This window comes from Elephas maximus, chromosome 4 (assembly GCF_024166365.1).
Source record: "Elephas maximus indicus isolate mEleMax1 chromosome 4, mEleMax1 primary haplotype, whole genome shotgun sequence".
In the NCBI taxonomy this organism is placed as follows: domain Eukaryota; kingdom Metazoa; phylum Chordata; class Mammalia; order Proboscidea; family Elephantidae; genus Elephas; species Elephas maximus.
In genome coordinates, this window is record NC_064822.1 from 131,303,952 (window position 1) to 131,330,615 (window position 26,664).

Here is a 26,664-nt window from a genome sequence, read left to right on the forward strand (position 1 = left end):
GAAAATCACATAAAATAGTGGACAATCACATAATACTGGGTCTCATGGCCCAGCTCAGTGGACAGATATTTTGGGGGGACACAATTCAATCCATGACAAGGTCTAAGAACTGAGCCCTGGAGTATCTTAATGTTAAGAATTCTATGATAAAAGATGGATTCAGCAAAGGAGAATAAGAAGTGACCACTGAGGTATAAAGAAAACCAAGAGTGTGCAGTGTCCTAGAGGATAGGTGAAGAAGGTAAGAATAAGAACAACTGTGCCAAATGCTTCTGAGAACTGTCCACTACATTTGATGATGTAAAAGTCATTGGTGAAGTTGAGGAATTTTGCTGCTAAAAGTAACAAAGAAATGGGACAGTAGCTGAAGGAGAAGATAGGATTTAGAGAGTTTTTTTTTTTTTTTTTAAACGGGAGAAATAATATTTAGCAGTTTTAGGAATCATCTAGTAAAGAGAAAAAATTAATGCTTCAGAAGAAGGGGAAATTAGCTGAAGTGATGTTCTTGTGTATGTATGAGAGAGGCTGAGATCAACACACATGTGGAGGTGGGAGGTGTTGGTTTTGGATAGGAGCATGAATAGTTCATCTCTAGTAAGCGGGAGGAAGGCAGAGTATATGGGTGTAGATGCTGCAATGGGCTAAATGTGCAGTTGGGGTCCAAGAAAGTGCTCTTTTGAGTTCTTCAGCTTTCTCAAGGAGGTAGGAAGGAAGGTCATCACCTATGGACAAGGGTGAGAAAGGAGGTGTGTTGAAGGTTTGAGGAAAGAAAAAAAGGTGGGAAAATGCTGTTTAGGAAAGTAGAATGGTGAATGGACCAAAGAAATAAAATGAGATTTCCAGGCAGCATTGAGTCCCATTGATGTTTGTAGTCATGAATTTAAAGTGGGAGTAATCAGAGGGAGGCATTGGTGGTTCAGTGGTAAAATTCTCACCTTCCCTTCAGGAGATCAGAAGTCCCCAGTTTGATTACTGGCCAATGCGCCTCAAGCCCAGACACCACTCGTCTGTCAGTAGAGGTTTGTGTGTTGGTATAATGCTGAACAGGTTTCAGTGGGGCTTCCAGACTGAGATGGACTAGGAAGAAAGGCCTGGGGATCCATTTCTAAAAACCAACCAAAGAAAATTCTATGGATCATAATGGTCTGATCCTCAACCCATCATGGGGATAGCAGAGGACCAGGTAGCATTTGGTTCATTGTGCACAGGCTCACCATAAGTCAGTGCTGATTCAACAGCAGCTAACAATCACAGGGTAGTGTGTTTTTCTTCAGCCAGATGCCGTATAGACTAGGTGGAGAGTTAGATTTAACTAGGGTTGTGTTTTGTCAAGTTAACATGACAAAGTGAGAGAGGAGCAAGGAATTGAATGTACACACAGAAAATATGATAGTGGTGGTCACAGATTTTAAGCTGGGAAAGAAGGGAAGTGAGACTGGGGTGAGGGACCAGGAAAATGTTCTAGGATCAATGAACTGGAAGTCCCGATGAGCAGGGATGAACATTAGAGGGAGTGAACTGGAAAGACAAGAGGTAGGGTAGTGAAATAGACATTATGAAGGAGTGGCAGTTAGTAATACACAATAAGATTTACAGTACAACTCTAGGAGTGAGTGGCTGAGGTGCGGTGCAGGACAAGAAAGGAATTCAAAGGAGCTGAGAGACCAGCCTATTGGAAGGATCATATTTGTATGCAACGAAACTACCAAGAATTAAGACTTGAGAGAATGACACTGATTCATGAAATTACGGCTTTTTCTAATTCATTCAGTTTCCTTTGATCAACAGGGTAACAATACAAGCACTATATGCCAAAACAGTTGCTGTGTTGGCAAACATTGTCTCAAACTTAGCAGGTCCTTAGAAGCCCTGGTGACACAGTGGTTAAGAGCTTGGCTGCTAACCAAAAGGCTGGCCATTGAATCCACTAGCCGCTCCTTGAAAACCCTATGGGGCAGTTCTACTCTGTTCCATAGGTCACTGTGAGCTGGAATTGACTTGACTGCAATTGGCCTTTTTTTTTTTTTTTTTGGTTTAGAGGGCTTCAGTTTTACGCTGCAGTGAGAAGTAAAGATTAGTTTATCTGAGACAGTTGTTGTTTTTGTTAGCTGCCGTTGAGTCAGGTCCAACTCATAGTGACCCTATGTACAACTAAATGAAACACTGCCTGGTCCTGCACCATCCTCACAATCATTGCTATGTTTGAGCCCACTGTTGCAGCCACTGTGTCAATCCATCTCGCCAAGGGTCTTCCTCTTTTTCACTGCCCCTTTACTTTGCCAAGCATAATGTCCTTCTCCAGGGAATGCTCCCTCCTAATAATACAACCAAAGCACTTCAGACAAAGTCTTGTGCTTGCTCCTAAGGAGGATTCTCGCTGTACTTCTTCTGAGATAGATTTGTTTGTTCTCATAGTCCATGGTATATTTGCAGCTTTCACATGCATATGAGGTGATTGAAAACACCATGGCTTCAATTAGGTGCACCTTAGTCCTCAAGGTAATATCTTTGCTTTTTGACGCTTTAAAGAGGTTTTTTCATTTTTTGATTGCTACTTCCTTTTTTTTTTTTTTTACTTCCATGGATGTTGATTGTGGATTCAACTAAAATGAAATCCTTGACAACTTCAATATTTTCTCCACTTATCATGTTGTTGCTTGTTGGTTCAGCTGTAAGGATTTTGTTTTCTTTCTGTTGAGGTATAATCCATACTGAAGGCTGTGGTCTTTGATCTTCATCATTAAGTGCTTCAAGTCCTCTTCACTTTCAGCAAGCAAGGTTGTGTCATCTGCATATTGTGGGTTCTTAATGAGTCTCCCCCTAATCCTGATGCCACATTCTTCTTCACATAGTTCAGCTTCTCGAATTACTTGCTCAGCATAGACTGAATAAGTAAGGTGGAAGGATGGAGCCCTGGTGGTGCAGTGGTTAAGAGCTACGACAGCTACTAACCCAAAGGTTGGCAGTTCAAAGCTACGGTTCGTTCTTTGGAAACCCTGTTGGGGCAGTTTTACTCTGTCCTATAGGGTCGCCAATTATTGGTACATGCCAAGTTTCGATTATTAATGGATGTTTGCAGCTGTTTCTTCTCATTTTGAGTCATGCCACATAAACAAATGAAGGTCCCAAAAGCTTTACTCCACCCATGTCATTAAGGTCGACTCTACTTTGAGGAGGCAGCTCTTTTCCAGTCGTCTTTTGAGTGCCTTCCAATCTGGGGAGTTCATCTTCCGGCACTATATCAGACAATGTTCTGCTGCTATTCATAAGGTTTTCACTGGCTAATTCTTTTCAGAAGTAGACTGCTGAGTCCTTCTTCTGCAAACATCTATTAATAATTGGAACCTGAAATGTACAAACTATGAATCCAGGAAAATTGGAAATCATGAACAATGAAATGGAACACATAAACATCAATATTCTAGGCCTTAGTGGGCTGAAATGGGCTGATATTGGCCATTTTGAATCACATAGTCTACTATGCTGGGATTGACAACTTGAAGAGGAATGGTATTACATTCATTGTCGAAAAGAACATTTCAAGATCTGTCCTGAAGCACAACGTTGTCAGTGATAGAATAATATCCATATGCCTACAAGGAAGCAAATAATAGGAGAAGCTGGGCTATATGAAGAAGAACGGGACATTGGGGTTGGACGAAGACTCATTAACAACTTGCATTATGCAGATGACACAACCTTGCTTGCTGAAAGTCAAGAGGACTTGAAGCACTTAATAATGAAGATCAAAGACCACAGCCTTCAGTATGGACTGCACCTCAACATAAAGAAATCAAAAATCCTCACAACTGGACCAATGAGCAACATCGTGCTAAACGGAGAAAAGATTGAAGTTGTCAGGGATTTCATTTTACTTGGATCCACAATCAACAGCCATGGAAGCAGCAGTCAAGATATCAAAAGACACATTGCATTGGGTAAATCTGCTGCAAAGGGCCTCTTTAAAGTGTTGAAGAGGAAAGACGTCACCCTGAAGACTAAGGTGCACCTGACCCAAGCCATGGTATTTTCAATTGCATCATATACATGTGAAAGCTGGACAATGAATAAGGAAGACTGAAGAAGAATTGATGCCTTTGAATTGTGGTGTTGGTGAAGAACATTGAATATACCGTGGACTGCCAAAAGAATGAACAGATCTGTCTTGAAAGAAGTAAAACCAGAATGCTCCTTAGAAGCAAGGATGGTGAGACTGCGTCTTACACACTTTGGACATGTTGTCGGGAGGGATCAGTCCCTGGAGAAGGACATCATGCTTGGCAGAGTACAGGGTCAGCGGAGAAGAGGAAGACCCTCAACGAGGTGGATTGACACAGTGGTTGCAACAATGAGCTCAAGCATAACGATTGTAAGGATGGCTCAGGATTGGGCAGTGTTTCGTTCTGTTGTGCATAGGGTCACTATGAGTCAGAACTGACTCAACGGCTCCTAACAACAACAACAACAACAAGGAAGACCAGTTAATATGACTATTATTCAAATTCACAAACAAACCACTAAAGCCAATGATGAAGAAATTGAAGATTTTTATCAGCTTCTGCAGTCTGAAATTGATCAAACATGCAATCAGGATGCATTGATAATTACTGGTGATTGGAACGCGAAAGTTGGAAACAAAGAAGTAGGACCGGTAGTTGGAAAACATGGCCTTGGTGATAGAAACAATTCCGGAGATCGAATGACAGAATTTTGCAAGACCAATGACTTCTTCATTGCAAATACCTTCTTTCACCAACATAAACGATGACTATACACATGGACCTTACCAGATGGAACACACCGGAATCAAATTAACTACATCTGTAGAAAGAGACGATGGAAAAGCTCCATATCATCAGTCAGAACAAGGCCAGGGGCTGACTGTGGAACAGACCATCAATTGCTCATACACAAGTTCAAGCTGAAACTGAAGAAAATCAGAGGAAGTCCACGAGAACCAAACTATGACCTTGAGTATATCCCACCTGAATTTAGAGACCATCTCAAGAACAGATTTGACATATTGAACACTAATGACCAAAGACCAGATGAGTTGTGGAATCATACATGAAGAAAGCAAGAGGTCATTGAAAAGATAGGAAAGAAAGAAAAGCCAAAATGGATGTCAGAAGAGACTCTGAAACTTGCTCTCAAACATCGAACAGCTAAAGCAAAAAGAAGAAATGATGAAGTAAAAGAACTGAACGGAAGACTTCAAAGGGCAGATCCAGAAGACAAAGTAAAGTATTATAATGACATGTGCAAAGAGCTGGAGATAGAAAACCAAAGGGGAAGAGCATGCTCGGCATTTCTCAAACTAAAAGAGCTGATGAAAAAATTCAAGCCTTGAGTTGCAATAGTGAAGGATTCCATGGGAAAAATATCGAACGATGCAGGAAGCATCAAAAGATGGAAGGAATATACAGAGTCATTATACCAAAAAGAATGTCGGCGTTCAAGTATTTCAAGAGGTAGCATATGACCAGGAACCGATGGTACTGAAGGAAGAAGTCTAAGCTGAACTGAAGGCATTGGCAAAAAACAAGGCTCCAGGAATTGACAGAATATCAATTGAGATGTTTCAACAAATGGATGTAGCACTATGGGAAATATGGAAGACAGCTTCTTGTCCAACTGACTGGAAGAGATCCATATTTATGCCTGTTTCCAAGAAAGTGATCCAACCAAATATGGAAATTATAGAATATCATTAATATCACACGTAAGCAAACTTTTGGTGAAGATCATTCAAAAGCGGCTGCAGCAGTATATACACAGGGAACTGGCAGAAGTTCAGGCCGGTTTCAGAAGAGACGTGGAACCAGCGATATCACTGCTGATGTCAGATGGATCCCGGCTAAAAGCAGAGGATACCAGAAGGATGTTTACCTGTGTTTTATTGACTATGCAAAGGCATTCGACTGTGTGGATCATAACAAATTATGGATAACATTGCAAAAAATGGGAATTCCAGAACAGTTAATTGTGCTCATGAGGAACCTTTACATAGATCAAGAGGCAGTTGTTCAGAAAGAACAAGGGGACACCAAGTGGTTTAAAGTCAGGAAAGGTGCGCGTCAGGGTTCTATTCTTTCACCATACCTATTCAATCTGTATGCTGAGCGAATAATTTGAGAAGCTGGACTATATGAAGAAGAATGGGGCATCAGGTTTGGAGGCAGACTCATTAACAACCTGCTTTACGCAGATGACACAACCCTGCTTGCTGAAAGTGAAGAAGACTCGAAGCACTTATCAATGATGATCAAAGATCACAGCCTTCAGTATGTTTGTGGTTTTTTTTAATAAAGAAAACAAAAATCCTCACAACTGGAGGAATATGCAACATCATAACAAACAGAGAATAGATTGACATTTTCAAGGATTTCATTTTACTTGGATCCACAATCAACAGCCATGGAAGCAGCAGTCAAGAAATCAAAAGACACATTGCATTGGGCAAATCTGCTGCAAAAGGCCTCTTTAAAGTATTGAAAAGCAAAGATGTCACCTTGAAGACTAAGGTGCGCCTGACCCAAGCCATGGTATTTTCAATCGCGTCATATGCTAGACAATGAATAAGGAAGACTGAAGAAGTGACGCCTTTGAATTCTGGTGTTGGTGAAGAATATTGAATATACATACCATGGACTGCCAAAAGAACGAACAGATCTGTCTTGGAAGAAGCACAACCAGAATGCTCCTTAGAAGCAAGGACTGTGTCTTACATACTTTGGACATGTCGTCAGGAGGGATCAGTCCCTGGAGAAGGATATCATGCTTGGTAAAGTACTGGGTCATGGAAAAGCAGAAGACCCTTAATGAAGTGGATTGGCACAGTGGCTGCAAAAATGGGCTCAAGCATGACAACATTGTAAGGATGGTGCAGGACCAGGCAGTGTTTCATCCTATTGTACATAGGGTCGCTATGAGTTAGAACCGACTTGACGGCACCTAACAACAACAACTACAATAGGGTTGCCATGAGTCCAATACCAGCTCGATGGCAATGGATTTTTTTTTTTTTTTTTTTTTTGGTGAAAGGATACAACCCTGATGCACACCTTTCCTGAATTTAAACCACTCAGTATCCCTTGTTCTGTTCGAACGACTGTCTCTTGCTGTATGTACAGGATCTACGTGAGTACAATTAAGTGTTCTGAAACTCTCATTCTTCTCAATGTTATCCATAATTTGTTATGATTCACACAGTTGAATGCCTTTGCATGGTCAATAAAACACAAGCAGACATCTTTCTGGTATTCTCTCCTTTCAGCTAAGATCTATCTGATGTCAGCCATGATATCCCTTGTCCCATGTTCTCTTCTGAATCCAGGTTGACTTTCTGGTGGTTCCTTGTTGATGTACTGCTGATATTACGCTGAATTATCTTCACCAGAATTTTACATATGTGTGATGTTAATGATATTGTTCGTTAATTTCCGCACTCTGTTGGATCCCTTTTCTTTGTAATGGGCACAGATATGGATATCTTCCAGTCAGTGGCCAGGTAGTTGTCTTCCAAATTTCTTGGCATAGATGAGTGAACGCTTCCAGCATTGCACCCATTTGTTGAAACATCTCAATTGGTATTTCAATTCCTGAAGCCTTGGTTTTTGCTACTGCCTCAGTGCAGCTTAGACTTCTTCCTTAAATACCATCAGTTCCTGATCATATGCTACCTCCTGAAATGTTTGAACGTCGACCAGTTCTTTTTGATACAATGACTCGGTGTATTCCTTCCATTTTCTTTTAATGCTTCTGTTTTAGTTATCTAGTGCTGCTATAACAGAAATACCAGAAGTGGATGGCTTTAACAAAGAGAAATTTATTTTCTCACAGCCTAGTAGCTAGAAGTTCAAATTCAGGTCATCAGCTCCAGGGGAAGGCTTTCTCTGTTGGCTCTGTAGGAAGGTCCTTGTCATCAATCTTCCTCTGGACTAGGAGCTTCTCTGCACAGGAACCCCAGGTCCAAAGGACAGGCTCTGCTCCTGGCACTGCTTTCTTGGTGGTATGAGGTCCCCACTCTCTGCTTGCTTTCCTTTCCTTTTATCTCTTATAAGATAAAAGGTGGTACAGGCTACACTCCAGGGAAACTCCCTTTACATTGGATCAGGGATGTGACCTTTGTAAGGGTATTACAATCCTACCCTAATCCTCTTTAACATAAAATTAGTATCACAATCGGGAGGAAAACCACACAATACTGGGAATCGTGGCCCAACCAAGTTGACAGATATTTCGGGGAGACAAATCAATCCATGACAGCTTCCTACATCGTTCAATATTTTGCCCATAGAATCCTTCACTGTTGCAACTCAAGGCTTGAATTTTTTCTTCAGCTCTTTCAGCTTGAGAAATGCTGAGCATGTTCTTTCCTTTAGTTTTTCTAACTCCAGGTCTTTGCACATGTCATTGTAATACTTTCCTTTGCTTTCTCTAGCCGCCCTTTGAAATCTTATGTCCAGCTCTTTTACTTCATTTCTTTGATTCACCTTAGCTACTCTATGTTCAAGAGCAAGTTTCAGAGTCTCTTCTCATACCCATTTTGGTCTTTTCTTTCTTTCCTGTCTTTTCCATGACCTTTTCCTTCTTCATGTATGCAGTCCTTGATGTCATTCCACAATTCATCTGGTGTTCAGTCATTAGTGTTCAATGTTTCAAATCTGTTACTGAGATGGTCTCTAAATCCAGGTGGAATATACTCAAAGTCATACTTTGGCTCTCGTGGACTTCTTTTAACTTTCTTCAGCTTCAAGTTGAACTTGCATATGAGCAATGGATGGTCTACTCCTAAGTCAGCCCCTGGCCTTGTTTTGACTGATGATAATGAACTTCTCCATTGTCTCTTTCCACAGATGTAGATTTCATTCCTATGTATTCCATCTGGCGAGTTCCATGTATATAGTTACCTTTTATGTTGTTGAAAAAATGCATTTCCAATGAATTGATCGTTAGTCTTGCAAAATTTTATTATATGATCTGCTTTGCTTCTATCACCAACACCATATTTTCAAACTACTGATTCTTGTTTGTTTCCAACTTTTGCATTCTAATCACCAGTAATCATCAATGCGTACTGATTGCATGTTTGATCAATTTCAGACTGAAAAGTTGGTAAAAATCTTCAATTTCTTCATCTTTGGCATTAGTAGTTGGTGTGTAAATTTGAATAATAGTTCTATTAACTGGTCTTTCTTGTAAGCATATGGATATTATCCTATCACTAACGGAGTTATACTTCAGGAGAGATCTTAAAATGTTCTTCTTGAGGATGAATATGATGCTATTCCTCTTCAATTTCTCATTCTTAGTTTCATGGATTGAATTATGTCTCCCCCAAAATTTGTGTATTAACTTGGTTAGGCCATGATTCCCAGTACTCTGTGGTTGTTCTCCAATTTGTGATTGTAATTTTATGTTAAAGAGGATTAGGGTGGGATTGTAACTGCCCTTACCAGGTCACATCCCTGATCCAATGTAAAGGAAGTTTCCCTGTATTATGGCCTGCAACACCTTTTATCTCTCAAGAGATAAAAGGAAAGAGAAGCAAGCAGAGAGTTGGGGACCTCATACCACCAAGAAAGCAGCACCAGGAGCAGAGTGCATCCTTTGGACCTGGGGTCCCTGTGCCTCAGAAGCTCCTGGACTAGGGGAAGATTTAGGACAAGGACCTTCCTCCAGAGATGACAAAGAGAGAAAGTCTTCCCCTGGAGCTGACACTCTGAATCTGGACTTGTAACTCGACTGTGAGAGAATAAATTTCTCTTTGTTAAAGCCATCCACTTGTGATATTTCTGTTTTAGCAGTACTAGATGACTAAGATACTGAGCATAGTAGACTATATGATTTTCCAATTCAAAATGGCCAATACCAGTCCATTTCAGCTCACTAAAGTGTAAGATGTCTATCTTCAAGAGTTCCATTTTATTAATCTAGCTGAGACTAACCCCTTGCAAAGATGAATCTTTAGTGACTAGAGTGCACCTGCGCCAAGCCATGGTCTTTTCAATTGCTTTATACACATGTGAAAGCTGGACAATGAAAAAGATAGAACTGATTCATTTGAATTGTGTTGCTAGGAAAAATATTGAATATACCCTGGGCTGTCAGAAGAACAAACAAATCAGTCTTAAAAGAAGACTAAAATGGGAATGCTCCTTAGAATCAACGATGGCGAGACTTTGTCTTGCTTACTTTGGACATGTCATCAAGAAAGACCAATCCATAGAAAAGAACATCAAGTTTGGTGAAGTAGAAGGTCAGGGAAAACAAGGGAAACCCTCCATGAGATAGACTGACACAATAGCTGCAATAATGGGCTCAAACATACCAACAATCATGAAGACGGCACAGAAGTGGGCAACATTTCCTTCTGTTATACATAAAGTCACCATGAGTCGGAGCTGACTCATCGGCAACTAACAACAAACCCTTGTATGCTTCCCAGAGTGGGAGCTGGCTTCCTGCAGGGTGTGACCATTTGGCAAACATTATGAGAGGATACTGAGGAGGCGAAGATTCTACACATCATATACCTGAAAATGCAAGACTTGGACCTGATCATACAGGGACAATGTGATACTACCCCAATCATGAATGCTGAGATGGCAGAACAGGGGAAATTCAATGTCTTAGTCATCTAGTCCTGCTATAACAGAGATACCACAAGTGGATGGCTTTAACAAAGAGAAATTTATTTTCTTTCGGTCTAGTAGGCTAGACGTCGAAATTCAGGTGTCAGCCCCAGAGGAAGACTTTCTCTCTCTGTCAGCTTTGGAGGAATGTCCTTGTCATTCACCTTCCCTTGGTCTAGGAGCATCTCAGCAGAGGAACCTCAAGTTCAAAGGACACACTCTGCTCCCTGCACTGCTCTCTTGGTGGTATGAGGTCCCCAACTCTCTGCTTGCTTCCCTTTCTTTTTATCTCTTGTAAGACAAAAGGTGGTGGCACAGAAATGGGCAACATTTCGTTTTTAACCACAGGCAGAGATGATTTACACCACATGGGAAAATCACAGAAGGAGGACAACCACACATGGCCTGACCAATCTGACACATATTTTGGGGGGACACAATTCAATCCATTACATTCAGTAAGGCATGGATTCCAGGCCTTCACCATACCAGAAGAGATACTGATGCTTTCCTAAGCAGGCCCCGTATTGGCCCACAGAGACTGGATTGCTGTCCCCTAGTAGATCACTTTGCACTGTCCCAGACAGAGAGAGACAAAGGTGGAACCACACATTTGCTCCTATTCTTGCTTCTGTAAGTTTCCCTTAATAAATGCTTTTCCAGGTCTAGTGTCTATAGTGTCAGACCATTCATGCTGTGTGCTCAATGAGCAGATATTATTTAACTCCCCTCTTTTCTTCTTCTTAGCTTTATAGTCCAAGAAAGAAAACAATAAATTTCCTAACTATACATTCAGTGTCATGTATTCTGATGACTTGTTCTGTGAGGGTTTGAGATAATAGTCTGGAAAAGGAAGACTAAAACTAGACTTTCTTTTCCTTCTAAGTGTTAGGAAAGAAGAGAATCTGGCCTGGAAAGTCCAGTAGAAGAAGGAAACTCAAAGTAATCAGGCATTTTGCAGTACCAGCAATAGGTTGCTAAGGCAAGTATGAGGTTCCTGGTGCACCCATCTGTCATGGATTGAATTATGTCCCCCCAAAAACGTGTGTATCAACTTGGTTAGGCTATGATTTCCAGTATTCTGTGGTTGTCCTCCATTTTGTGATTGTAATTTTATGTTAAAGAGGATTACGGTGGGATTGTAACACCCTTACCAGGTCACATCCCCGATCCAATGTAAAGGGAGTTTCCCTGTGGTGTGGCCTGCACCACCTTTTAACTATCAGGAGATAAAAGGAAAGGGAAGCAAGCAGAGAGTTGGGGACCTCACACCACCAAGAAAACGGCACCAGGAGCAGAGGGCGTCCTTTGGACCCGGGGTCCCTGCACCTGAGAAGCTTCTCAACTGGGGGAAGATTAAGGACAAAGACCGTCCTCCAGAGCCAACAGAGAGAGAGATAACATTCCCCTGGAGCCGACACCATGAATTTGGACTTTTAGCCCACTTTACTGTGAGGAAATAAATTTCTCTTTGTTAAAGCCATCCACTTGTGGTATTTCTGTTATAGCAGCACTAGATGACTAAGATACCATCTATACTCCCAAAGTCATGGCAGATATCACAGAATACCTTTCTGCTGGTTATACACCAGAAGCTTGTTTTGCACAGCAGTCTAGTGAACCACTGCCAGTGAGCTGGAATTGGCACCAAGTACCCACCACTTTTGGTAGGATCACCTTTCTTGGGAATAGGCATAAATATGGATCTCTTCTAGTTAATTGGCCAGGTTGCTGTCTCCCATATTTCTTGGCATAGACGAGTGAGCACCTCCAGAGCTGTTTGTTGAAACATCTCAATTGATATTCCATCAAGTCCTGGAGCCTTGTTTTTTGCCAATGCCTTCAGAGCAGCTTGGACTTCTTCCTTCAGTACCATGGGTTCCTGATCATATGCCACCTCTTGAAATGGTTGAACATTGACTAATTCTTTTTGGTATAATGCCTCTGTGTATTCCTTCCATCTTCTTTTGATGTTTCCTGTGTCGTTTAATATTCTTCACTATTGCAACTCAAGGCTTGAATTTTTCCTTCAGTTCTTTCAGCTTGAGAAACGCTAAGCGTGTTCTTCCCTTTTGGTTTTCCATCTCCAGCTCTTTGCACATGTCATTATAATACTTTACTTTGTCTTCTTGAGACGCCCTTTGGAATCTTCTGTTCAGTTCTTTTACTTCATCAATTCTTCCTTTTGCTTTAGCTGCTCCAAGTTCGAGAGCAAGTTTCAGAGTCTTCTCTGACATCCATCTTGGTCTTTTCTTTCTTTCCTGTCTTTTCAAGGACCTCTTGCTTTCTTCATGGATGATGTCCTTGATGTCATTCCACAACTCATCTGGTCTTCGGTCACTAGTGTTCAATGTATCACATCTATTCTTGAGACGGTCTCTAAATTCAGGTGGGATATACTCAAGTTCATATTTTGGCTCTTGTAGACTTGCTCTGATTTTCTTCAGTTTCAGCTTGAACTTGCATATGAGCAACTGATGGTCTGTTCCACAGTCGGCCCCTGGCCTTGTTCTGACTGATGATATTGAGCTTTTCCATCGTCTCTTTCCATATATGTAGTCAATTTGATTTCTGTGTGTTCCATCTGGCAAGGTCCATGTGCATAGTTGCCGTTTATGTTGGTTAAAGAAGGTATTTGCAATGAAGAAGTCATTGGTTTTGCAAAATTCTATCATTTGATCTGTGGCATTGTTTCTATCACCAAGGCCGTATTTTCCAATGACTGATTCTTCTTCTTTGTTTCCAACTTGCGCGTTCCAATCGCTGGTAATTATCAATGCATCTTGATTGCATGTTTGATCAATTTCAGACTGCAGCAGCTGATAAAAGTCTTCTATTTCTTCATCTTTGGCCCTAGTGGTTGGTGTGTAAATTTGAATAATAGTCGTATTAACTGGTCTTACTTGGTGTATGGATATTATCCTATCACTGACAGGGTTGTACTTCAGGATAGATATTGAAATGTTCCTTTTGATGATGAATGCAACACCATTCCTCTTCAAGTTGTCATTCCCAGCATTGTGGGCCATATGATTGTCTGACTCAAAATGGCCAATACCAGTCCATTTCAGCTTACTAATGCCTAGGATATTGATGTTTATGCATTCCGTTTCATTTTTTACTTTTTCCAATTTTTCTAGATCCATACTTTGTACATTCCATGTTCTATTAATGGATGTTTGCAGCTGTTTCTTCTCATTTTGAGTCATGCCACATCAGCAAATGAAGGTCCCAAAAGCTTTACTCCATCCACATTGTTAAGGTCGACTCTACTTTGAGGAGGCAGCTCTTCCCCAGTCATCTTTTGAGTGCCTTCCAACCTGGGGGGCTCATCTTCCAGCACTATATCAGACAATATTCTGCTCCTATTCATAAGGTTTTCACTGGCCGATGCTTTTCGGAAGTGGACTGCCGGGTCCTTCTTCCTAATCTGGAAGCTCAGCTGAAACGTGTCCTCCGTGGGAGACCCTGCTGGTATCTGAATACGGGTGGCATAGCTTCCAGCATCACAGCAACACGCAAGCCCCCACAGTATGACAAACTGACAGACACGTGGGTGTTAGTTCAATTACTGATGGTAATTAAATTTGGATATAATCCAATGCATAGTTTCACAATGCTTAATTTCACCATGAAACTGAGCTATTATGAGACTACCGGCAAAAAGGAAGATATTGTACTTCAGTTCAGTACTCTGGGTTTTAAAGTCAGATGGATGTGAATTTGCATCAACCTGTTATCTTTTGGACCTTAAGTAAGTTGTGTAATGTCGTGGAATCTCAGTGTCTCTTCCATATAATGGAGATAATAATACTAAGTACCTTGAGGGTAACTTTAATCTACCACAAAAATTAAAGATAATACATGTAAAGTATCTAGTATGGGGTCTGGAACAGAATTATCACTTGATTAATGGTAACTATTTACATATATACATGTATGTATCTATATAAAAAAACACAACTTCTAAAAACACTCAAATCACTAGAAGGTCATGCAACTTTCCTTTGTCAAGGGTAGACTTCTTCACACACCATTGTCGTTGAAAAAAAAATATATATATATTTTTTTCTCTCAAGTCAGTTCCGACTCATAGCTACCCCACATGACAGGGTAGAATAGCCCCATAAGGTTTTCTTGGCTGTAATCTGGGTAGGTTTGTACTGCCAACCTTTCAGTTAGCAGCTGAACACTTACCCGTTTGTACCACCAGGGCTCCTTTCAACTATTGTTAGCCATCAAAAAACAAAAATTTAGGCAGCTGCTTCCATGTGGCTTTCTGACTATGTGAGTCATTGTTAAAACCTTGGCTGCCCTGACCAAAACTTTTATAGGTTTGCAAGATGTTCCAGAAATGGGCCATTGTTTTGTTTTGTTGTTTTTTTTTCTTTTTCTCTTTTAGTGGGAAAATAGAAGGATGGGGCTTTTATTTGTGTTAGAATCTGTTAGCCTCTCAGTTTCTTATAACTTTATGAACTTCTGGAAGGAAGAGACTAGGTCATTTGTAACCACAACCACACCCCTGTGATAAAAGGAGGGCCATTCAACTGTGAGAACCACATCCTCAGCCAATGATCCTGTGGCCAAAATAAAGGCCAAAGCCACAAAACTCTAAAGCCACGGACACATCACCACTGCTGGAGATTCTTTCCTGAGCCAGAAAGAAAAGGGGTAGAAATATCCTAGCTTCTCCCTTTTGCTCACCTTCCAGTCTCCCACCAGTCCCTTCTAGAGCCACATGCCAAGGGAACATGGAAAACAACCTGTAGGAGCCAGGCCACTGCAATACACAGCAGACAGAGCAGGAGCTCTTTCCAACTTTTAGTTACATATTCTGTGTCTTCTGCCTATAATTCTTTTCTCACTACTACTCACCTGGCTGCCTCTTGCTCATCCTTCAGGTCCCATCTTAAATATTACTTCCTCACTGATGCCTTCCCTAGCTACCTATCTGAAAAATTTCTCCCCTATTATTATCTCCTCAAAACTCCTTTCTGGCTAAACTTCATAATTATATACACATCTCTGTAATTATCCGTTTAATGTCTACCTATCCAGGGGCAACATGTATCTGTTTTACTTCCTACTACAATGTCAGAACCTAGCACAGTGGTTAGCATATAGTTGGCACTAATTAAATATTGGTTATAATTGTTACCACCTATTTTTTTTTCTATTGTTTTGAACAAAGGTCCCCGGGTGGTACAAATGGTTCTTGCTCCGCTACTAACCTAATGTTGGCAGTTCGAACCCACCCAACCATATCGCTGGAAGGACGGTCTTACGATCTGCTTCCGTTAAGATTGTTGTTATGTGCCCTAGAGTGGCTTCTGACTCATAGCAACCCCATGTGACAAAGTAGAACTGCCACAAAGGTTTTTCTTGGTTGTAATCTTTACGGATGTAGATTGCAAAGTCTTTTTCCCATGGAGCCCCTGGGTGGGTTGGAACTGCCAACCTTTCAGTTAACAGCCGAGTGCTTTTAACCATTTGCACCACCAGGACTCCTTCTCACAGAGAGGACAGCCAAGAAACATACAGAGCACTTCTACTCTGTAACACATGGGGTCACCGTGAGTCAGAATTGACTCAACAGCAATGGGTTTATTGTTTTGAATAGTAATCAAATAATCAGATGGAGATATGGGCCCTTTCTGGAATGTAAATTTCTTTCTGATGCCATTTTCTATTTTTTTTCTTTGTAATATTGCATAATTACAAGTTGCATAATTACAAGTTGTAGGAACCAGCTCCTTGAATAATTTTTAAACCTTTGTAATCCCAAATTTCTACATTTTGAGGCATCAAAAGTCGTTAGGGGAAAGTTGATGCATTCTTTGAACTGTCAAAACAAAAGCTTTGTTGACAAACTTAGAATAAACAAATTCTTTCCCTCAAATAATCTGTAACTGAAAATGTGCATATAGTAGAGCAATTTATCATCTGCAAAGTCTGTTTTATGTCTCCACATTCCGGTTTGGATCTTTTGATTTTTGTTCTTTAGAACTATTGAGTGATACATTTTCCTTGACACTTTCCAAGAGATCTTCATTATTCTTCTCCTACAATCAATCGATTTTTCCTCCATAAATTGTGGCTCCTTCTTATCATTTTCTTCTTTCTGCTTCATGTGGATTACAGAAATGCCCTATTTTTTACATACAATATAAACCTGGGATCCAAACAAAGGAAGGCTGTTTTGTCTTTGGGGACTGTCTCTAAAGTTCCCAGGCTTTCTTAGCCTCAGGTTTCCTGATGCCAGCTGCCACCATCTCCCTATGTTATCATGCAGAGAAAAATTTCTGCAAGCTCAGGGGTTGAGGAGTTAGGAGGGCCAAGGAGGCTGGCAATGACCTTCTTGGGGCCATCAGCATGTATGGAGCTAAGTTCCAGGTTCATTTTTGCCATCACTCTAATATTTATTTGTTCATCATCCATCAAATACCTACTGTGTGTTAGACACTGCTAGAACTGGGGATTCAATTACAAACAAGATGTCATTCGTATTCTCAAGGAGCTCACTGTGTAGAATAGGGAAGCAAGCAAGTGACAAATATTTATCATTTGTATGTTTATTGCTATAAGAAAGATTTAAAAAAAAGGGAATACAAAGTACTATGTGAGTACCTGGAAGGTCTCGGACCTAGCTTTGGAAGGGTGTTGGTGGAGATGGTACAGCAAACGCTTTCTGGAGGAAGTTATGCTTGAGCTGAAAGATGAGTAGGAGCTACCCAGGCAGAGAGTAGAAGAATGCTCCAGAAAGAGAAAAGAATATGTGCAAAAGTTCGTAGATGAATGACAACAATGTGTGACTGTGGAACTACAAGCAATTCAGGGCTAGGGCAGGGGACGGAACTAGGACAAGAGTGAAGAAGTAAGCAGGGGACAGGGTGTTAACAGTTTTACATCATGTGGGAGCCTGTTCTTTATAACCAAGCCCTCCTGAACTTACTCAGGCTAAAAGGAATTGATTACAGACAGTAGAAAAAAAAGAGAATTTTAAAGTCAGCAATTTGGGTTTAAAACTTGGTACTATTACTGGCTTGTGACCTCTGTTTAGAGGCTGAATTACTTAGCCCTTCTAAGCCTCAGTTGCCTCATCAATAAAAGGGAGATAATAAAATCTACCCTAAAATGTTATCACTAGAATTAAATAATATAATACATGTAGTATCCAGTATATAGCATGGTACCATGTTATACCTCAGTAACCACTACAGAATAAAATTGCTATCATCAAGATTATCCATGCAAAGCCTTGAGTCAGAAAGTTAAGTGAACAAAAACTGAGCTAGGTTTCTCTCTAGTTACCTGAGAGTCATTTAGCCTGCCCGACCTGTTTGTGTCTTTTTTGTTTCTTTGGCTCTGTGTTCAGAATGGTAAAACATATATTTCACAATTTGATGCTATTTCACTGCCTAATAAATGAGTCATTTGGGAGTAAATTATGTCCTCAGACTCATACTCATAGCAGTTCCTTGATGCCACAGAATTTTAGAGCTAAAAGGGACTGTAGAACTTATCTATGGAAGGTGGGAACAGAGCAGCATGTTGGAGACATGGGCTAAGAGCAAACAACCTGACTATCCATCAGTAGGGGAATGGCTAAATAAACTTGTATCTCCATGCTATGAAATATTATCCAGAACTCAAAGGGGTGAGATAGTTTTCTATGTACTAACATAGCTAGATCACCAAGGCATACTGTTAAATGAAAAAGCAGACTGCATAAAGATATCTGCAGAATGATACCATCATTTTTGGTAGAAAAAATACACACATATATAAACACTATTACATGTTTTCTATGGTTACATGTATGTGTATAAATGCATAGAAAAAGTCTGAAAGGATACACACTAAAATGGTAAGAGTGATTATTTATGGTGAGATGAGAAGGCTTGTGGAGGTAGGGAGTAGTTTAAGGAGACTTTTGCCTTCTCAGAGACATTTTAATTTTTTACAAGGAGACACTCTTGTCTGTGTAATCAAAATTTTATTTTCAAAAGAGAAAGAAAGAGCAAGAACTTTAAGGTTTTATGGAACTGGCTCAAATCCTGGCTCAGTAAATTGTTAACTCTACGGCTTTTGGGAAGACTCGACCCCTCTGTCTCAATTTCTTTATCTACATATTGAGGATACTATCACCTGTTGTACAGAATTGTTGTAAAGATTGAAAGTACTTGTATATTACCATTATTTATGTGTTGTTTATTCCCCCTAATCTGATTCCTTTTCTTTTTTTAATTTTTTTACAAATTAGGAAACCAAATAAAGTGATTGAATCACTTCCTCAAGGCCCCACAGCTAGTTAATGTGAGAGCAAGGGCTGTAACACAGGTCTCCTATATCACAACAAAATCAGCATTATGCTCTACTGGGTAGCTGGGTAATGTGACTGTTTCTAGTTGTGGTTCCCATTTTCAGACCCCACGGGACAGGTTTATTTATAAATTTGTCATTTAGAGCATCATATTCTGGAATTGGGCTACTGTTGAACAAACCAAACGAAGGAAGGCCAGGCAGGAGGTGTTGGGTAGATTTACAAGGTTACACCTGGCACAGTTTTGTTCTTTTGACCTTACTAAACGTCAAGGATGCCTGGCAGTAGATATCAGGGACCTAGCTACAAGGGGAGCATTGGTACCAGGCAAAGAATCAGTTAACAGGAAAGGAACTGAAGTGAACATCTGACATTCTTTTTAGTCTCATTTGGCCAGGGCGAAAATGATCATTCTGAGCAGAGAGATGGTCTTGGGTAAGTTTAAGCTGAATTGAGACCACAGTGATCCTAGGTTTGCTTTGACTTTTTCATCTGTCTCTTCCTTCTTAAGGGTGAGGCACAGCCAAGGGATGGTCCAGGTTTCTCTCATCTGACGCTCTGTCCATCGATTCAGAGATGAGGCTGGGGCTTGGACTCCTGTCAGTGATGGGCTGCCTCCCACATCTTGCTACTCTTTGATCCCAGAGTTTCAGTTGTATTATTTTTGGCTTTTACTTGCTGATGAAGAGGTTGATGTGGATTTAATTCTTTCCTTTCTCTGGCTGCCAAAGATTTTGTCGTTTGTAATATTCATAGGGAAATAGATCAAATATGACCATTTTTTGCTGGGTGTATATTTTCATAGTAGCGAGTAGTCAGAAGTGATATGTAGGTTACTAAATCTTGGGCTTTAACATGTAATTTTTATGGCCAATGAGAATGAGTTAGCTCCTAATATTTCAGAACTTCACATAGGAAGTAAGCCAGAATGAAAAATTACACTGTCCACCAACTAAATCTAGCAATTGTATAATGTATCTTCTCAGAAAACATAATCCTGACCCCTACTCCAATCTGATTTTTGTCTTCCAAGTCTGGAATTCTTGTTAAATGAACTCTTGGTGCTTATTTTTCTTTGGCAATATAAAAAATAGCAAGTGTAAAATATCCCTCACACAAATGTACAAAGCAGATGTAGTTTCTTTGAGTACCTCAGTTGATTGTCTTTCCTTGATAATCCCCTACCCTACTAAAGAACAGAAAACTAAAAACCAAATAACTACAATAAGGAAATGTATAGAGATTAGAGTTTAATAGCGGTTACCTGGGGTGGGAAGGGTAGAGAATGGGGGGGAATCATTGTATAGGTAGCACTGAGTTTTTGTCTATAGGGAGGAAAAATTTGGCAATGGATATTGGTGATGGCTGCACAACATGATTGAAGAGGTTGGTTTAACTGAATTGCATATGTGAAAAAATGTCGAATTGGCAAATGCTGTGTCCTATATATTTTTATAAAGATTAATAATAATAAACAAGTTGTAGTCCAAATTTAAATGATTAGGACAAGGATGGAACATTAGTCTGTCCTAATCATTTAAAATCTCTTTGGGCAATTCAATCTCTGGTCATTTGGCTCGGAAAACAGTAAATGCTTCAGCATTCTAGCCCCTCATTCTGCTCTTCTCCAAGGTGGGGTTTGGGTGTGGGGTTGGCAGTGTGTGGCTTAGATGGAAGGATGGGGGTTCTTAAACCTACCCAATTCTCTGAATCCTCATCAACTCCAGCACACAGTGGCTGGATGGGGCTGCTCCTTCAAGTGGCATCCAGCAGAGGCTGCTGGTCCTATCTGTCTTCAGTCTTGAAATCTCTTGAAATCTTGAAAACAAAAAGCTAAGCAACAATCTCCTTGTTCTACCAGGTAGCTACCCTTCCAAAATACTTAAACCCCTTCCTTGTCAACTTGCCAGTTAACAAGATTTACAGGACATGGAAATGTATCTGGACATATTTCAAAAAATATTCTGAGGCATAATAATAATACATTTAGTATCTATTTATTGCGCTCTAGGGACTAAGGTTTGCATGTGTTATTTAGTTTTCATAATAACCCTGTGGGAAAAGTTATGGTAATACCCATTTTGCAAATGAGAAATGAGGCCCGAGAGGGCTAAATAAGTTGCCTAAGGTCACATAGCTAATAAAGGGTAGATACAGGATTCAAATTTAGGTCTGCCCGACTCTAAACCTCTTGCTCTAGCCACTATAATTCCTCCTTCTGGAAAAAGCTGGCTACTAAAACATAATTTTGATTACACAGAACTCTCCTTTGGTAATTTAACTTTTCTATTCAGTTATACAGTGGGCCTAGGTTTTGAAGCTGGGCTGTGTACCTGTGCTTCATCATCTGTAAAATGGGGATAATAGTACCCTTAACCCACAGTATTGTTGGGAGGTTTAAATGAGTTAATACGCAACCAACACTTGGCACACAGGAAGCTATAACAGCTACCAATTATTGTCATGAAAGTCCCAGGACAATATCATCCTCATCATCAGGCTTAAGATTTCAAAATCTTTGACATCCAGGAATATTTAAGTTGTGTTCTATTGTTTCTTTTCCCCATTTATCTCTTAGAAATTCACCTCTATTCAACTGTAGGAAGAAGAATGTGCTGGGAATATTTAGGGAGAATTGTAGCTTTAAGTGTATCACCTGTCAGAAATATCACTGATTGTTTCAGCTTGTTTTTGCTTTATGTTAGAAGAAGCAATTGCTTTAATGAAACATTTCCATGTGTAATAATAGTAATGGTAGTAGTCATTGTTGTTAATATTTTGCCGTCATGAACTTAAAGTTGACTTTGCAGAGAAGCATGGAGGGAAAAAGGAAAGTCCCTGGACTCTGCAGTCAGACATACCTAAGTCTGAATCCAATTTCTGATTAATCCTTAGAAACTAACTTAATCACTTTGAGTCTCAGTTTTTGTCATTTGTGCCTACCTCCCTGATATGATTGATACTAGATTAAAGGATGTAATATGCTTCAAATGCCTAAATATTAATTGGCACATTACCAAATTCAATGAAAGTTATTTCTTTCTTGCCTCTACCTCCTATCTGTCCTTTCCAACCACCTTTAAATTAGAAAGATGGCCGTAAGTTGTGTGGGTGGTATCAGGGTGGGGGCATTTTTATTCTTGTAAATTTGCTTATTTTATTATAGTAAAAAATGAGGACTAGAGCCTTCTCTGAAACGTTTAGCTTGGAGACCCTACATTTTATAATTATTAAATTTTTACTCATTTAAAGAATTTAGTTCTGTAATCAAAACCAGAGGAGGTTAACGGTTTACCCAGAGAAGACATTACTAAAGATAAAGATTGTAAATGACAAAGACCTCGTGGGATTTCACAGAACACTGCTCTAAAAAACTCAGTAGTTAACATTTTTAAATGGCTTATGATGGCAAATTTTACCAATTACCCGCTAAAATAATTAGAAACAAAATCGTAAAAAAGTTATAATCACAATAATCTAAAATCTAAGCCTGACAGTCAACCTTTTGCCAAAATCTCATATAAATATAAACCACAAGTTAATGGGACAGGATTGGGAAACCACATTCAACGGCCTATGAATGTGTTCCACCACCCATCTGTCAGTTTGTCGTCCTGTGGTGGATTACATGTTGCTATGATACCGGAAGCTATGCCAACAGTATCTCAAATACCAGCGGGGTCTTCCATGGTGCACAGGTTTCAGTGAAGCTTCCAGACTAAGACAGACTAGGAAGAAAGTCCTGGTGATCTACGTCTGAAAATTAGCCTATGAAAATCCTATGGATCACAACAGAATATTATCAGACCCAGTGCTGGCAGATGAGCTCCCGAAGCTGGAAGGGACTCAAAACAGCCAGCGTCTACGACATTGAACTCAAGCACACCAATCATTGTAAAGATGGGACAGAACTGGGCGATGTTTCTCTGTGTTGTACGTGGGGTTGCCATGAGTCGGAGCTGACTCAATGGCAACAGCAACATGAATGTGTTCCTTTCTGGGTGCTAGATATGTTCGTTGTTATTGGGTTGACGTTGCTTCTAGGATTTCCGAGCAAGCATAAATATATTAGATGCTTTATATTTTATATATATTGAAAATATATCCCTGCTCTAACACATATGCACTTTAGAAGTCATGAGTTTGTACTGAAATCCCCAATTCAAATTTAACCCCAGTGTTGTTCCTTGTCTTCCTCCATTCCATATTCATATCTCCCTCTTCTGCAGCTAGAACTTTGGCTTCCAACAACATCAATATATTTACTCATTTGTTCAAGCCTGTAGTACACGCAAGTTTCAGAATTGTTATACTCATATGACCAAGAAAAACAAACCTAATAAGAAGAGTTCAAAATCAGCATTCTTTTCTTTTTTTTCTCTTCATATTGAGGGTCTATGTATTAGTTTTCATTGCTGCATAACAAAGTACCACAAATATAGTGGTTTAAAAGAACATCCATTTGTTATCTTCCTCTTTCAGAAGTTCAGGCATAGTGTATCTGGATTCTCTGTTCAAGGTCTTAGAAGGCTGAAATCAAGGTGTTGTCTGCACTGTGGTTTCTCATCTGGAGCCTGGGGTTCTTTCTCAAGCTCATTCAGGTTGTTGGCAGAATTGACGATCCCTTGGAGTTTTAAAACTGAGGTTCCTGATCTCTTGCTGGCTGTCAAGTGGGGGCTGTTTTCACCTCCCCTAGAAGCCACCCACTGTTCCCTGCCATGTGACCCTTTCCACAATAGGCATTTTGCTCCTTCAAGGCCATCAGGAGAATCCCCCTAGTCTGCTATGATAGAGTCTTATATAATGTAACTTAATGGGAGTAAATATCCTACTGCTCATACAACATAAATAAGGGACTGACTATGCCATCAAATCACAGGTGCCTCCCATACTCGAGGGGAGGAGATTATACAAGGTTTATAAAGTAAGGGGTGAGAATCTTGGAAGCTCTCTTAGAATTCTGCCTACCACAGTATATTAAAAGCATGTTGCTAAAAAATAACTTGGACTAGTTTTATTTTCTATTTTCACCAATACCCCTTTCAGTGTATTATGGTATTCATTTGAAATACAGTAGGTTGTTTCTGTTTGCATTCATTTTTAGGAATTTTGCCTCATCTTTGTTGATTTAATTTTTTAAAAATATATACAACGTGCTTCCAAAAGTCAAACTATACAAAACTGTATAATCAAAGAAATGTACTCCCTTCTCTATCTCTTCCACCTCATTTCCCCCCACCCTTATAGGCAATCTATTTTATTTAATTTGTGGTTTATCTTTCCTATTTTATTTTTGCAAAATTAATTTAAACAGTAATAAATGCAGGATGTTTTCTTATTTCCCCTTGTTTCTTTCAGAACAGGTAGCATACTGTAGATATGTTTTTTTTTTTTACTTAACAAATCTTGAAAATCTCCTCCATACCAATTCACAGAGATCTTCCTCTTTTTCCAGATATATAGCTGTATGTTACTCCATTGTATGTTTGCATCTTAGTTCATTCAACCAATTTCTTGTTATGGGCAGTCAGGTGTTTTCCAATATTTTGTAATTATAAATAATGTTGCAAAGAATAGCCTTGTGCATATGTATTTTCATATTCTTAGAGATGCACTTTTAGGGTCAATTTCCGGAAGTGGGATAGCAGAGTCAAAAGATAAATATGTAGTTTTGTACTGCATGGTTTAAAATCAGGAAAGGTGTGTGTCATTGTTGTATCCTTTCACCATACTTATTCAATCTCTATGCTGAACAAATAATCCAGGAAGCTGGACTATCTGAAGAAGAACGGGACATCAAGACTGGAGGAAGACTCATTAACAACCAGCATTATGCAGATGACACAACCTTGCTTGCTGAAAGTGAAGAGGACTTGAAGCACTTACTGATGAAAATCAAAGACCACAGCCATCAGTATGGATTACACCTCAACATAAACAAAAATCCTCACAGCTGGGCCAATAAACAACATTATGATAAACAGAGAAAATATTGAAGTTGTCAAGGATTTTATTTTACTTGGATCCACAATCAACAACCATGGAAACAGCAGTCAAGAAATCAGAAGACCCATTGCATTGGGTAAATCTGCTGCAAAATACTTCTTTAAAGTGTTAAAAAACAAAGATGTCACCTTGAAGACTAATGTGCACCTGGCCAAGCCATGGTGTTTTCAATCACCTCACATGCATGTGAAAGCTGGACAACGAATAAGGCAGATGGAAGAAGAACTGACGCCTTTGAATTATGGTGTTGGCGAAGAATATTGAATATACCATGGACTGCTAAAGAACAAACAAATCTGTCTTGGAAGGAGCACAGCCAGAATGCTCCTTACAAGCAAGGATGGCAAGACTTTGTCTCATGTATTTTGGACATGTTATCAGAAGGGGTCAATTCCTGGGGAAGGAGATCATGCTTGGTAAAGTAGAGGGTCAGCGAGGAAGAGGAAGACCCTCAATGAGATGGACTGACACAGTGGCTGCAATAATGGGCTCAAGTATAACAATTGTGAGAATGGCACAGGACTGGGCAGTGTTTTGTTGTGTTGTACATAGGATGGCTGTGAGTTGGAACTGACTCTTTTGCACCTAACAAAAGCAACAAATTTTGTTAGAGAATGTCATATTTTCCTTTATAGTGGTTATACCATTTTTGCCATTTCCATCAACAATCTGAGAGTGCCTGTTTCCCCTTAGCCTTGTCAAGCTTTTAACTCTTTGTCACTTATGAGTTAGATATAATATCTTAATGTTCTTTTGATTGCTTAAGGACCATTTTTATATATTTCTACTTAAATTTCTTATATCGTATGCCTATTTTTTTCTATAGGATATTTAAAATTTTTTTTTAAGCTTTAAAAGTTCTTGTTAGGGAAATTAGTCCTTTATCTGTGATATACGTTGCAAATATTTTCTCTCAAGTTGTCCTTTCACTTTGCTTATTATGTTTTTTGTCATGCAAAAGACTTTTATTTTTTAGTAGTCAAATTTATCAGTCTTTTATTGCAACTGTATTTTAAGTCATATTTAGAAAGCATTCCCTTCAGCCAAGCTATAGAGAAATTCATCCATGTTTTCCTCTGCATTGTATAAAAACCAAAAACCAACCCCATGATTCCAACTCATAGTGACCCTATAGGACAGATAGAGCTGCCCCATAGGGTTTCCAAGGAGCACCTGGCGGATTTGAACTGCCAACGCTTTGGTTAGTAGCCCGTAGCACTTAACTACTATGCCACCAGGGTTTCCAGCATTGTATAGGTATATTTTATAACATTTGAATCTCTAAACTATTTGGAATTTATTCTTGAATATGGTATGATGAATTGATCATATTTTATTGTTAAAAGAATCTTTCAAAGAAGAGTCAATGACATAGAGAAATGCATTTAATAATCATAACTCAAATAAAGCAAGATATAAAATTGTATCTTCAATATGATATACACATACATAAATGAAAAATATATTGGAAGGAAATGAACCAAAATGTTACAAATGTTTATGTTTTGTTAATAATGTTATGAGGAATTAAAAATTTTTTCTTCAGTATACCTTTATATTTTGTAAAATGAATATGTATTGCTTTATAGCTGAAAAGAGCAGTTACATTTTTAATTTAAAAAAAGGATTAACACTGGCCCTAATTTTTTTTTACACTCTGAAAAGAAAAGAGAGACTTAGAAAATATTTAGTTTAAGT

At 39.4% G+C, this 26,664-nt stretch overlaps 1 protein-coding gene across 1 annotated transcript in view; it reads right to left on the reverse strand.

The window, feature by feature from the left end:
* The window catches only part of LOC126075793 (craniofacial development protein 2-like), a 31,925-nt gene extending 5,596 nt beyond the window's left edge, over positions 1-26,329 (reverse strand). The window contains exon 1 of the mRNA XM_049883883.1: positions 936-26,329. Coding sequence (XP_049739840.1) covers positions 12,647-13,846 — 1,200 coding nt within the window. The 5' untranslated portion in view covers positions 13,847-26,329 and the 3' untranslated portion in view covers positions 936-12,646. The remainder of the gene's footprint in view (positions 1-935) is intronic.
* Between the last annotated feature and the right edge of the window lie 335 nt (positions 26,330-26,664).